At 46.8% G+C, this 12,439-nt stretch overlaps 6 protein-coding genes across 7 annotated transcripts; 2 read left to right on the plus strand and 4 right to left on the minus strand.

Moving 5' to 3' along the window:
* Positions 1–3: 3 nt before the first annotated feature.
* On the minus strand, positions 4–969 carry CNG04330 (signal transducer, putative). The gene is made up of 4 exons (XM_024657601.1): positions 910–969; positions 777–843; positions 447–706; positions 4–384 (listed from the first exon to the last, which is right to left on the minus strand). Exons 1-4 carry the CDS (start codon positions 913–915, stop codon positions 91–93), a joined length of 627 nt encoding a protein of 208 aa, XP_024513263.1. The 5' UTR covers positions 916–969; the 3' UTR covers positions 4–90.
* Positions 970–1,143: 174 nt separating this feature from the next.
* Positions 1,144–3,060, plus strand: CNG04340 (transcription factor iiia, putative). Its single transcript, XM_572108.2, has 5 exons — positions 1,144–1,401; positions 1,451–1,642; positions 1,696–1,861; positions 1,912–2,309; positions 2,357–3,060. Exons 1-5 carry the CDS (start codon positions 1,183–1,185, stop codon positions 2,897–2,899), a joined length of 1,518 nt encoding a protein of 505 aa, XP_572108.2. The 5' UTR covers positions 1,144–1,182; the 3' UTR covers positions 2,900–3,060.
* A 201-nt stretch (positions 3,061–3,261) lies between these two features.
* Positions 3,262–5,855, minus strand: CNG04350 (lincomycin-condensing protein lmbA, putative). The gene is made up of 13 exons (XM_572110.2): positions 5,561–5,855; positions 5,447–5,503; positions 5,383–5,394; positions 5,197–5,318; positions 4,977–5,144; positions 4,875–4,924; positions 4,803–4,821; positions 4,641–4,749; positions 4,265–4,579; positions 4,003–4,215; positions 3,762–3,945; positions 3,502–3,710; positions 3,262–3,452 (listed from the first exon to the last, which is right to left on the minus strand). The coding sequence occupies exons 1-13, from the start codon at positions 5,724–5,726 to the stop codon at positions 3,298–3,300; spliced, it is 1,779 nt and encodes a 592-aa protein (XP_572110.1). The 5' UTR covers positions 5,727–5,855; the 3' UTR covers positions 3,262–3,297.
* Positions 5,856–6,827: 972 nt separating this feature from the next.
* CNG04360 (40s ribosomal protein s23, putative) lies at positions 6,828–7,682 on the minus strand. The gene is made up of 4 exons (XM_572112.2): positions 7,423–7,682; positions 7,177–7,293; positions 6,986–7,119; positions 6,828–6,934 (listed from the first exon to the last, which is right to left on the minus strand). Exons 1-4 carry the CDS (start codon positions 7,588–7,590, stop codon positions 6,916–6,918), a joined length of 438 nt encoding a protein of 145 aa, XP_572112.1. The 5' UTR covers positions 7,591–7,682; the 3' UTR covers positions 6,828–6,915.
* A 1,196-nt stretch (positions 7,683–8,878) lies between these two features.
* CNG04365 (hypothetical protein) lies at positions 8,879–10,168 on the plus strand. The gene is made up of 2 exons (XM_024658658.1): positions 8,879–9,556; positions 9,616–10,168. Exons 1-2 carry the CDS (start codon positions 9,016–9,018, stop codon positions 9,804–9,806), a joined length of 732 nt encoding a protein of 243 aa, XP_024514576.1. The 5' UTR covers positions 8,879–9,015; the 3' UTR covers positions 9,807–10,168.
* CNG04370 (ER to Golgi transport-related protein, putative) lies at positions 9,863–12,284 on the minus strand. 2 transcript variants are annotated; one of them, XM_572114.1, is made up of 7 exons: positions 12,266–12,284; positions 12,099–12,195; positions 11,955–12,048; positions 11,746–11,895; positions 10,497–11,695; positions 10,228–10,441; positions 9,863–10,155 (listed from the first exon to the last, which is right to left on the minus strand). In XM_572114.1, the coding sequence occupies exons 2-7, from the start codon at positions 12,173–12,175 to the stop codon at positions 9,937–9,939; spliced, it is 1,953 nt and encodes a 650-aa protein (XP_572114.1). In that variant the 5' UTR covers positions 12,176–12,195; positions 12,266–12,284; the 3' UTR covers positions 9,863–9,936. The 2 variants fall into 2 exon arrangements, with proteins under 2 accessions (XP_572114.1, XP_024514577.1); XM_024658659.1 differs by having other exon boundaries at positions 12,099–12,284.
* Positions 12,285–12,439: the final 155 nt, after the last annotated feature.

A 12,439-nucleotide genomic window follows, 5' to 3' on the forward strand; every position in this document is an offset into this window, starting at 1 on the left:
AATGGTCATGTAAATTCATAAAACAGTACAACGGCTCAAAACCTACGATTAGCGTCTAGTCGTAATCCCTCGAAAGCATCCATACAATCGCTACAGAACCACGCACTTCCTGCCCTTCATCTTTTTTAACCCCCCCTTCTTCATGCTCTCTCTAATAGCGGCGTCGAACACCTCTCCTACTCCCATCCCAGCCTTTGCTGAGCACTCCATATACCGTCTGGCTCCAATCTCCTTTGCTATTCGTTCACCTTCTGAAGCACTGATTGGTGTTGTGCCTTGAGCAGCCATAAGGGAGACGGTCTGTTGGTCTTCGCGGAGATCGGTTTTAGTGCAAACTAAGATGAGGGGGACATTTTCGCAGAAATGGGCCATTTCTGGATACCACTTTACCAGCCAGCTCAGCCTCCTGTACCACTTTATATCTGACCACAAATTGTTAGACTTACCTTATCTTGCACGTTCAACAAGCTTGGTCGATGGTTGCAGGCGAATACTATTAGGATCACATCTGTGTCGTTATAACTTAATGGTCGCAGTCTGTCAAAGTCCTCCTGTCCTGCTGTATCCCAAAGAGCCAGTTCAATGATTTTGGAAGGGTCGGTAGGGGAAGGAACGGTGGTCATGAGATTCTCAAAAACGGTTGGGACGTATTCTTCAGGAAAACGATTCTCGGCGTAGACCGTTAATAGACAAGTCTTGCCACAGCCTAATCATAAGCTATCAGCTATTATAATATCCGATGAAGGATCAAAATTCGAAAGAGAACTCGAACTTACCACCATCGCCAACCACAACGAGTTTCTTTTTGATATCCGGCCGTCTCATAGGTGCGCTGTCGTACGTCTGTGCGGCGTCAGTTATCTCGACCAAGAATGATCTTTTCGAGGTGTTTCGGATCCCAGCACTTACAGACATGTCGTTGGGTTTCGTTGATGGTCGTTTCAGGATCCGGAGGACGGTCGTGTCGGGATATAAGAAGAATGATTAAAGGTTGATGAATTGTTGAATTGTTAAGGTCAACTGGCGCGTAAACACTACGGGCATGTTATTTCACACCCCATTTTAATGTACCTCCACTTTTTCGCGGTAGGGGGGGACCCTTCAGGCAACAGTTTTCGTATTCTAAATCCTCGACATCTTCGCTCTGCAACTTCAGTTATAACTGGCTCATCTCCGCATAGGATGACGCTCGTCCTAAAACCACCGTCACTGGGTGACCTTATGGTATTTGAGGACTTTCTCACTCATCCTACTCATCACCAACCCAAGTCCATGGCTGAGAGAAAACATGACTGGCCAAGTCGGACGGAAAAGAGATACAAATGTGCCTATGAAGGATGCGATAGAGCTTACACCAAACCATCAAGACTTGCTGAGCATGAGATGACCCATCGAAATGAGGTGCGTATCGTTTGTGCCCGACTCTGTAATTAGCTGACGGAATACCCAGCGACCCTTCGCCTGTTCACAATGCCCTCGGACATACTTCAGAGAAGACCACCTCAAAGCCCATGCGCGCACCCATTCGAACGTAAAGATCAAGCCCTTCCCGTGTACCCGTGAAGGCTGCAAACAGTCTTTCTGGACTGCATCAAAACTTCGTCGACATGAAGAGGTTCACGATAAGGACGGTGCCTATCCTGTGAGCTGAAGCACTAGCGTCTATATATTGTCCGATGCTGACGCCGGCCACAGTGTGACAAGTGTGAGGCTGCGTTCAACAAGCACCACCTTCTCCGAGAACACGTCGCTGTAGCCCATATGCCTCCCGGTACCAAACCTTTCATCTGCACTCATGAAGGTTGCAGCGCTTCTTTTGCAACGAAAGCTCATCTCAAGAATCACGAGAAGACCCACGACGGTGCGTTACCTTTAGTTGTCATTCCCTTGCCATACTGATATAGGCTTTAGAAAGACGGTATATTTGTTCTCACCACGATCATGGCGAAGATTTCCCCAAATTTTCCAAGTGGACAGAACTTCAAAAGCACATATCTACGGAACACCCGCCCACATGTCCTCATCCTGAATGCAACGGTCGAATTTTCAAGAACAATCAACGTCTGAGGGATCATTTGCGTGTACACGCGGATCAACAGGCCGACAAAGCTGCGCTTGCGGACCGACGCGAGGAAGAAATGCCACAATTGCTGTTAGAAGGGTTGGGCAAAAGTAGAAAGAAGAGGAAATCTTTTGCGCAACGGGAGGCAGAGGACAACGGACCTAGGAAGTTGAGAAAGATTCTCAACGGTGATGCTGGAAAAGATTGGGCTTGTGAGCATGAGAGCTGTGACAAAAAATTCAAATCTGTCAGTTCCTTTCTTCACTGACTTCATCTTTGCTGACTATCTTGCAGCGATATGCTTTAGAAACCCATATCAAAGTTGTCCACCAAAACATCCGTGAACATGTTTGCCCCCGTGAAGGGTGTGGCAAAGCGTATGCCTACAAAACCAATCTGAATCAACATCTCGCCAAACATAATTTATACGCGGGACCTTCGAAAACCGCGACATCTGAAAGCGGGATGTTGACTGGGATGGTCAAGGAGATGAGGAGATTCATCTGTCCTGCATGGGCATTAGGCGTCTTTCCAGAGAACGGGGATATGATTGTCACTCCACCGCGGCCTGAGCTTCTTACGGAGGACAATAATGGTAATGAACAACTTCAATCTATCGTCAGATGCAGAGACCCTGCACCGGAGTCAACCACTACCGCCAACACTTCAGCAATACCAACACAATCGACACCCGAAGATTTGATTGGCAAGAGGTGTATCCTTCGATTCTGGAGAGTGTACGACGTTCGACGGCATCTCAAGTCAGAGCACCGTGTCGAGCTTGACGATATGCAAATTAGGAGATTGTTGCTCAGCACTGGTCAAACCGGGGAATAGAATGTTAGAATGTAGATGGATAGAAGGAAAGATGGGATAATGTATTAGTAGTAGATATTACTCGTATTGTTGTAGTTACTGGCTAGTAGGATTTGTATTTCCGACTTTTTGCTGTGGTTTTTTGGCCAGTGATGGTCATTATGAATATGTTCTTGATTTCGGTATCATCTTGAGTCATTATTTTCAATTCTCAAATTAATGCAGAAGCAAAGCTCTTCTGATCTGTTCACTTGCCCGTTGAATTCCATGGTTGTTCTTTTCTTGATTCCTTTCTAGCCAAAGCATTACACAAGCGCAAGAGTTTGCGTAATGATACTTAAAAGTTCGAGAGGTAAGATCAGTGACTGCTGCATTTGTTTTCAGTTGCATATTTATTTCCCATCTTTGATGTTTTCACTTTAAATCTGCCCGACCGCACAACCGTCTCCCCTTAAATCTGATCCACAGGCCCACACCCTTCTTCCGTTGGGGTCTACCACTCGTTGGATAATCTGCCCCTTACCTGCAATCTTTCGCTCGTAACCTTCTGCAATTTCGCACTGATGGCCCATGGCTATTTCTCGTCAGTTATTGCGTGCTTATGAGATGGGACCATTACTCACCTCTCAACTCCTCGATGACCTTTGGGTCGATACCATCCTCGAACCAAATCTCGCTGTCGATATCACCAGCACCTTGTTCAGCGTTTTTCACGCCATTATCAGGAAGTCCTGCTGATATACAGAAACGAGGTGCGTCCAGGGTAGACTGGTTAGAAAAGCCTCGAAGCTTGTTGAGAAGAACCTGGATATGGCCTTGAGGTTGCATGAACCTTTATCGTCCCATCAGTATTGACCTTAATATAATTTACGATGGAACTTACCCTCCCATGACGCCGAAAGACATCATCAAGTCATCACCATGGGTAACCATACCAGGGATGATAGTATGGTATGGCCTCTTCCCGCCTTTGATGCAGTTGGGGTGCCCTTCAATTAAAGTGAATCCAGTCCCTCGATTCTGAAGAGTGAAGCCACAACCCTTAGGGATAGCACCTGTGCCAAACCCTAAGGAAAAGATATTTGAATCCAAGACGTGAATCAAGGGCGACTAAAGATACTCACCTGCATAGTTGGAAGCAATAAAACTGCAACTGTTTCCTTCTTTATCGGCCGTGGCGAGATAGACAGTGTCTGATGACTGAACGGGCGTACCATGTCTGATGGTTGAGGATTTGTTGAGGTCAATGAGAGATGCACGCTTCCGAAGATACTCTTTGGACAAAAGTTCCTTCATGGGCACATGCTCGACGTCTGGATCGGTGACATAATATCGAGCTACCCTTCTTTAGTAAATCTCGCAACTTGGAATACGGCAACCACTCACTATCCGCGAATGCCAGCCTTAAGGACTCTATCAAGATATGCAGATACAACTTCCCGTTATGTTCAATCTCCAGCACATCAATACCATGTACTTCTTCGACGGCTTCGATAATGCCCAAAGCCATGAGTGCTGTGATGCCCTGTCCATTGGGCGGGCATTCCCACAGAGTGAGTCCAGGATCACTAGGTTCTTCGTGATTGGGAGGATGATGAGGTTTGAAGGTGTATGAGATGGGCTGTATAACGTCTGCAGTACACTCGGCGAGGTCCTCTAGAGTCATGACTCCTCCACCGCTTTTGACAAGATCCACAATGGCTAATTCCCGGTGAACACAGGTATAGCTTTGGGCTTGAAATCTGAAGAAACTAAGCCTTACCTTGAGCAATCCGTCCTTTGTAAAAGCCATCGTGACCATGATCAGCAACCTCTTCGAGAGTATCGGCCAAGGTGTTATGCGTCATGACGTAGGACGGCCGGGGAGGATTCTGTGTCGATTATGTCAGCTATCAAATTCTGTAGAGGCATATGTCATCCTCACGCCGTCTGGCATCATCATTCTGTCAACTATGATCAGTTCAATCAATGGTATCGTATAGATCCCAGCACTCACTCTCTCCAATTTGAAGAAGCTTGCTTGATAAGCTGTTCGGCAATCTGCCACTAAACTCAAAGCATTAGCACGACGGGGCTACTCAAGAGCCATCTGTCTTACTTGATTGCTGCTCAGCTCATACTGCGGCACACCTTCCCTTGCAAGCCTGATGGCAGGCTCCAGAATCTCCCTCATGGATAGTTTGCCAGAGCCGAATTCCTCAATCGTTTTAAGCCATCCGGCTGCCGCACCGGGGACTGTGACGGCGTTCAGGTTCGTCAAGGGAATCTATCAATAAAGAAGGGTCAGTTCGAATAAACAAGTATGAAATGAGGCTCACAGCATCGCCGGTTATGCCTTGTGAACGAAGGTACTCTAAAGTGAGAGCCTTAGGAGAACGACCTGAGCCATTAACGCCCTTAACCGTCTGACTTGCGGCGTCGTAGAAGAGGCAGAAGACATCTAACACAGAGGAACATCAGTCTCTTCGTTTTTGAAATTCTTCCACGTAAAGGCTCCAACGCACCTCCACCGATACCTATGGGCATTGTTAGAAGGACGGTCCCATCACATGGCGACTACTAGCTTACCAGTCATTGACGGTTCACAAACATTGAGAGCAGCCGCGGTAGCAACAGCAGCATCGGCTGAGCACCATGTGCCATTAGCTTCGCTTTCATTTCAGCAGTACTATCATGACTCACCTGCATTACCACCTTTGTTCAAAATCTCCAGGCCAACTTGAGCTGCCAAAGGCTGAGACGTCGCGACAGCACCCTTGGTCGAGAACACTGTTGAACGTCTCGAGGGGAAGGGTGAGAACTGGGGGTCGTGAGATGGGTGAAGACGAGAGTAGTCTATGGGCGCCATTGGATACCTGGTCTTATCCTGTCAGGAGCTGTTGATAATGAAGGGGATGCAACACAACAGCCCAAAGACTACTAGCTTGTGACTGAGAAAGCCGAGCTCCCGGGTAATGGGTGCATGGTGGTGTTATCAGTCGGACCGAAGATAACCGACATCGGTCGCGAAACTAGGGCGGTCAGAGCCGTCTCACTTCAAGAAAATCGAATCGGATATCATTCATTGGCCCGACAGATTTGTATGAAGGAGGGCCGTGCGTCGTGGCGCATTACGCATGTGGATCTATCATGAATCTGCAACGTGAATCCAGACTTGAAGGAAAGGCAGACGGAGACAAAAGCATGGCATCGGGTTTTTCGGTAATTTTTGTGTTAATATAATTGCCTTCTTTACATACAACGTCGCTCGTTGTCGCAATTGAGAACTCGACTGCCCAAAATCGGTGATACCGGATCAAGTCACCAATACCACCCGACGGTCTCGGAAGACAATAAGGCCAATCGCCTCGATTGCTTTGAGTTGAGCTAGGGAGCACGAATGTTCTCATCCTTTTGAAAGGTCAACTTAGGAGCGATGAGAGACCAGATGCAAGCGGTATATTGTGAAATGTTGCCCAAATGCACCCCATGTCCGAATGCCGAATGGACAAGTCGACGCCAGATTGGGCGAGCATTTCATCGTGGTTGTTTAGCAGTGAGAAACGGAGGTTTGTGCTGTCCTCATGGGAACGAGCACCTCACCAATTACTCATTGTAGATCAGAAAGGAAAGGCAAATATCAGATACAAGGCTTGGCATCATTTGGCTACTCTCGACTTCTCTTGTGGTGACCAAAACGAAAATGACAGGCCATTACACGTCCGTTGGAGAGCCGCGTGTACAGTTCAGGTGTAGCGATGGTCGAGATTAAAAAATTGTAGCCACATATATGCAAATAGCCGTTGAGTCAGTAAGAAAGACCTTCCAAAGCATCCGTGTCCGTGTGCCCTGCAACAGTCTGCTTATACGCCTTGCAAATATGTTGGTCGATAGTCGAGACAGTTCCTAACAATGTTCCTGTCTGATGTCGACTCATATCATCCACCTGATTCCCAAGGACTTAGCCATCAACAGAGAAAACGAGATAAACCCGTCCAAGGCCGCCTATATGTGTAAAATCATACATGCATCCTAAGGCGCCAACCATAAAGAGCAGTTTACGACCTAGGCTTCTCCCTATAATGGAAGTCAGCACGGCTGCAGACAAGGAACCACAGCCCAACTCACTTCTTCTCCTTCCAGAGAGCAAGAAGACCGACACCAGCAACCTTGACGACCTTGAATCGGACACCAGGAATATCACCCTTAGCCTTTCCTCGTCGACCGAAACCGGAGATAAGAACCTCGTCGTTCTCGTCGGTCTGCATAACATTAGCTGACAGACACTGAAAAAAAAAAAAAACGTAATGGTAACTGACGAAGTTCAAACAACCGTCGTTGGGGACGAAAGCAGTGACCTTCTTGCCGTTTTTGATGAGCTGAACTCGGACACACTTTCGGATAGCAGAGTTGGGCTGCTTGGCCTCAACACCGACCTGATCGGAGAAATTAGTATTGTTCCCATAAAATTCTCCAGTTGCCTCTCATCTTCAAGCTCTCATGCTCTTGCCAATTTCCCCATGCTTCTTATATCCTCGCACATGCCTTCCTGGCCGTCTACTCACCTTCTCCAAAACGATACCCTTGGCGTGGGAAGAACCACCAGTGGGGGAGGTCTTGTAGAACTTGCCGAGAGCTCGCTTCTTGTAGTTCTTGTCGGCCCATCGGTTCTCCCTTCGAGAAGTACGGAGCTTTCGAGCGGCCTGCAGACCCCTAGGCTTGTTGCTACCCATTGTGGATAATGTGTTGGATTAAACTTGGTGGATGAAGAAAGGAGTACTTAAAGTGTACTGCCAAGATGTGCCGTCAGGCGGCGAGCGTTGGAGAGCGACGGAGGAAATCGGTGTTAGAAAAAGCGAAGGCGATGTGGCGAGCATGTGGCATTCGCGGCTTCACTGATTTTATCCTTAACGCCGATGGCCACGAACTCTGATTTGATGACGTGTAAGTGTCATTATTCATCTTCATGTCGGTTATGTCCGCTTATCCCAATAACTTAATTACTATATTCATTTTTAAATTTTTAACTTTTTGCATTTCTTTTTTGTTTTCTTTTTGTCGTTCACATATCGGCGATCACGCGTATGACCACTTCCTTGGTAAATGCCCGCCACCTCCACTTCATAGACTTCTATTCATCAGTCAGCTCGGTTGGCCCAGCACAGTTCAATCAATCTGACAATGCAGTGACGTTTGAGGAGTAAACGCAGGGTCTATGGGACGTTCTAAGGAGGCAATGCATTGTGGAAGGAGTCTTCTCTTATTCTACGTAGAGGAAGCTCCAATGGAGTATGAGGACTTCAGGTACCTCAAAGACTGGATGAGCATTATCAAATGCTGGGTTTCGGTAGATTTGCGAACCACAACGGAAAGGTCGTCTCCGTGGAGGGCAGCAAACAATGCCCTGTTTGCGGCCCGTTTCATGACGCGAAAGTACATCTTGACATCGTTGAAGACGTCTACTAAACGAGGGAAAGAAGGAGGAAAAAGAAGGGCGAGAGATAGCGTTAGCAGTCGTCAACTGATCTTGAACTCTATCAAGAAATTTGGCGTACGTGTCAGCAATGGCTTGAACATGTATTTTATCGGCCATCATTGGCATCCGATAACTAAGCTGTAATAAATATATCTCCATAAATCTAATAGGCTTTGTCGTCTTTCGTTGGCTGCTTTTTTTTTTTCATAAATTGAATAAGTACTACAAAAATTGTATTGCCCCGTTTCCGAGCGATTCATCTCATCCTTAATCGGTTTCATCATGGAAAAGCACAATCAAGCAAGCAGACTGATTTCCACCCCACCTTCGGTCCTCCACAAACCAGTTCAGGTAGAGCTGTCATATTACACATGAAAATCAATTCTGCTGCTGGCGGCCTTAAATTAACTTGTTTTTCTGTCTCTTCTGCTGCCGTTGCCACCGTGGGACGAAAAGATCGTGCTTCCTGTCTTCCGTCGGAAGCTGCCCCGATGTGTGCATGCGGCTGGCTGTTGTCGTCCTTCGTTGTTCGTTGGTTGATGAGTACGAGTACTTTACAACAATTTCTTGAGTCTGTGGCCTCCAGTTATTCTGGGTCTCTTTTCTGTCGCATAAGCAACTCCTGTTCATCGAGGGAAGGAAATCTGAGCAACTCTTCAAAAACCTTGGGCGGATTTACTTGATGTCTCTTCTACCACTCAACATCACACTGTCCTTCTCCCAACCATCTTTCCACCCCGTCCTTCATCTCACATTCAATGTGCCTTCAATTTCAGATTTACAGGATGTGTCAAACTCTGCGGTCGAGAAGAAGAAACTCTGCGAGCCTGTAGCCCACTTGGAAATTACGCTTCCAGATCCTCTGTTTGTCGATCCCGATGAGCTTAGTGGGAAATGGCCGCTACACTCTTCATCAGAACCGGCGATGCATCAGGCGTCTGGAGATAACTGGAAAATCTCTGGTTGGGGGCTAAATCCTCCTTCAGTGGACATTGAGCGACCATCATTCGGAAATGCGGCGTTGCACCATACACTCTACCTATCGGTTCGACCACAAACATTCTTCGAAGAAAGCGACGTTAAAGGTGAAGTGGAGGTGGAAGTGCCGCTGCATGCAAGATACCTGGCTCCACGTGATGAAGGGAGAAGAACAGTGTCGTTTCCGGGGGAAGACGAGAGCGAAATACGCTCCGGATGGACATGTGCATCGGTGTTGACTCAAAGTAAGTTCAATCTAACTCCCTCTTATAAATCGTTCAGTAGCTCATGGTAAATTGTTCAGGCCACCGGGTACCCACAGTACATCCTTTGCCTGTATCACTCACTCTACCCACCGGTCAACATGCGCATCAGCCCATAATTGAGGTCATAACACCTCTAGTCATTTGGCTAGGCTGGGCTTGGATAGCTTGGAAATTGTGGAAATTGAAATCTCGAGCTCTGGAACGAGAAAGTAAAGCGAAGGTGTTGTAAGATGTTAAGACTGTACTGCTTAACGTAAACTTCAATTACGTTTCGACCATACATTCTTCTAATATCAATACATTCGCAGCAACAATTCAGTACCCCAAGCAGTTTCGATTAGCACCCCACATTATAAAATTCAATGTCTTCCACTAGGACGCGAGATGCTCCGTCCGGCTTTCGAGGCGGTCAATCGCCCGCCTTCCGGCTGCCTTCTTACCACTCTTGTTCTTGTTGATATCCCCAGACCCAGGCCGTCCAGACCGGCATCGACAGATTTGTATGCCGCAATCTCGTTTTCGAGAGTTTGAACTTTGTCATTGGCATTGTTGAGTAGGTGCCTCGTGGTCGCCAGTTCCTATCATCCCACGTTTAGTCAGCTTGCGTTTAAAAATAATGAAAAAGTGACGTTTTGTGTATGGTCCCTTACCTGCTTGACCAGCGTCATCTCCCTTCTTACGCCCTCCACGTAGCTGATCTTTTGTACTTCATTGGAATGCCCAACCAGCTGTGCATTGTGCGCTACCAACCTCTCAGCTTCTTCGATTGCTGCTGCTTCTCTCGCTAAGACCATCTCGTGCTGTTCTTGAAGATCATTGTACAGTTCTTGATATTGAGACGCTTCAATATAAGCTTCGCGAAGACTGTTACAAGATCGCTATTAGCGGATATAACTAGCAAGCTCAGGCAAGTACATACTGTTGTATTTCTTCATCGAGCGCTTGTTCAGCAGACTTGGCCCTAGTCACCAGCTCATTCGCTCTCTTTACTTTCTCTGCATCATCTCTAGCCTTTATTTCCATTCTTTGCAAGTCTTCTTCTAGGCCTTCAATCTTTTGCTCCCTGAACATACATTCTTTTTCGGTGGCGAGCAGTTCTTCTCTCACACCATTGCAAGGCTCATGTGCTTTCTCCAAAGCGGCATGCCGGGTTTCGAGGTCATTGTGCTCTCGTCGAAGGTGCGCAAGGGTAGACTGGCAGGTAGAGAGGCTGGAAATGGTTGTTGAAAGTTTGGAGGTGAGCGAGTCGTTAACAGAATTGAGGGTTTCGATTTGTTGAATGTAATAAGACGAGGATAAATTAATGTGGTTGAGTGTAGCATCGAGAACGTCCTGTGAGGTCCGCGTAACCTCAAAGGGATCGGTTATAAATTCCAAAAGGTCCCTAGTGCCAATAGATAAGGCGAACTTCGTTACCTCGTTCCGCAGAGCCTGTTGATCATCTTTGATGCCCTTTACGATTTCCTTCAAAACCCTTCTTTCATTCTCTGCAGCTTTCAATCGCTCTTGAAGGTCTCTCGCTTCCGTTCTTTTCTTCTCAAGGTCCAAAATGTCCGTCTCATTCTTCAACTTCCATCTCCACAGCTCTGATTTCATCTCCAGATAGGATTGTTCCAACATCCGGTACTCCTCAACACGGACTGTGTTTCGATGAAGAGCACAATATGCAACAGTACAAGCTTCAATCGTTTCTTCAAGGCTGTCATTGGCCGCCTTCATTTGCTTAACCTCCTCCTTGAGGGCCTTGATTTGCTTTAAAGATAAATTCGCATGGTCTTTCAATTCGCCCACTTCCAGCTTCAGCTCTTCTCGCTTCTTGTCAGACCTTTCTTTACTTTCTTTAAGCTCTTCTATCCTCCTTTCCATCCTGGACCTCTCTCCCTCCCATTTTATGCGTTCTCTTTCAAACGCTCGATCGTGGTCTTTCTGATCAGCAGCTTTGGTTTCCTCGAGCGATAACAGCATTCGAAGGGCGTCGAAGTCGACGAGTGTCTGAGTATGTCGTTTACGGAGCGAATCGAGTTCGTTCTGTGATGATAGATGCGATGATTGAAGTATGTCAAGCTTTTCTTGCAATTTCACGTTTTGCAGCTTCAGATTCTCAATTTGGTCCTGATACTGCACCAATTCTCAGTGATTTACCTCCGCAGTGGCCTAAACTGATTTACCTTAATTTTCAAAGCTGAATATTGATCCGTCATGTCCTCCAACTTTCTCTCAAGGTCACCAGCTTTGGAATGTGTGGACGGCTGTTGAGTTCGAGACAATTTCTTGATGGTTTCATCCCTCCTTTCTATCTTCGCTTTAGCCCTCTCAAGCTAGGAGTGGTTGTCAATCATGGGCTGCTACTTGGGTGATGCGTCAAACCAGGACATACTTGATGTTTTGCTTCAAACAAATGCCTTTCTAATGACTTCACATAGTCCTTTGTGTCACCTTGAGTCACATTGATATGCATCCTATGCTCCTTCCTGATCAAGAATCAGAAAGCACCCTTGATGTCAGACGTTACAACACTTACGGGTGTTTGTTATTAACATCTTGATTTGGCAGCATCCGCTCGCCAAAAGGTCGACGAACCTTCTGCTCTTCCGTCATTCAAATTGTATTATAGCTATCTATTGTAAAAGGGAAATTATAGAAGCATTAATCACTGAGATGGACGGTGTAGGAATGTGGAGGTATTACTTATAGATATGTCCCACGCATTACGGACTCGAAGTCACTACTCTGCTGTATGTTCCGTCGTTCGTTCGTTGTTTGGCTCATTCGAGGTCAGGCGGGACCGACGCCACCGTGGGAAATTGCAGAAATATCGTTGCGGCCATTCCCGCCCGTTGAAAATATCTTCGAACTCTTCTT

The sequence above is a fragment of the Cryptococcus neoformans genome (assembly GCF_000091045.1).
Source record: "Cryptococcus neoformans var. neoformans JEC21 chromosome 7 sequence".
Lineage (NCBI taxonomy): Eukaryota > Fungi > Basidiomycota > Tremellomycetes > Tremellales > Cryptococcaceae > Cryptococcus > Cryptococcus deneoformans.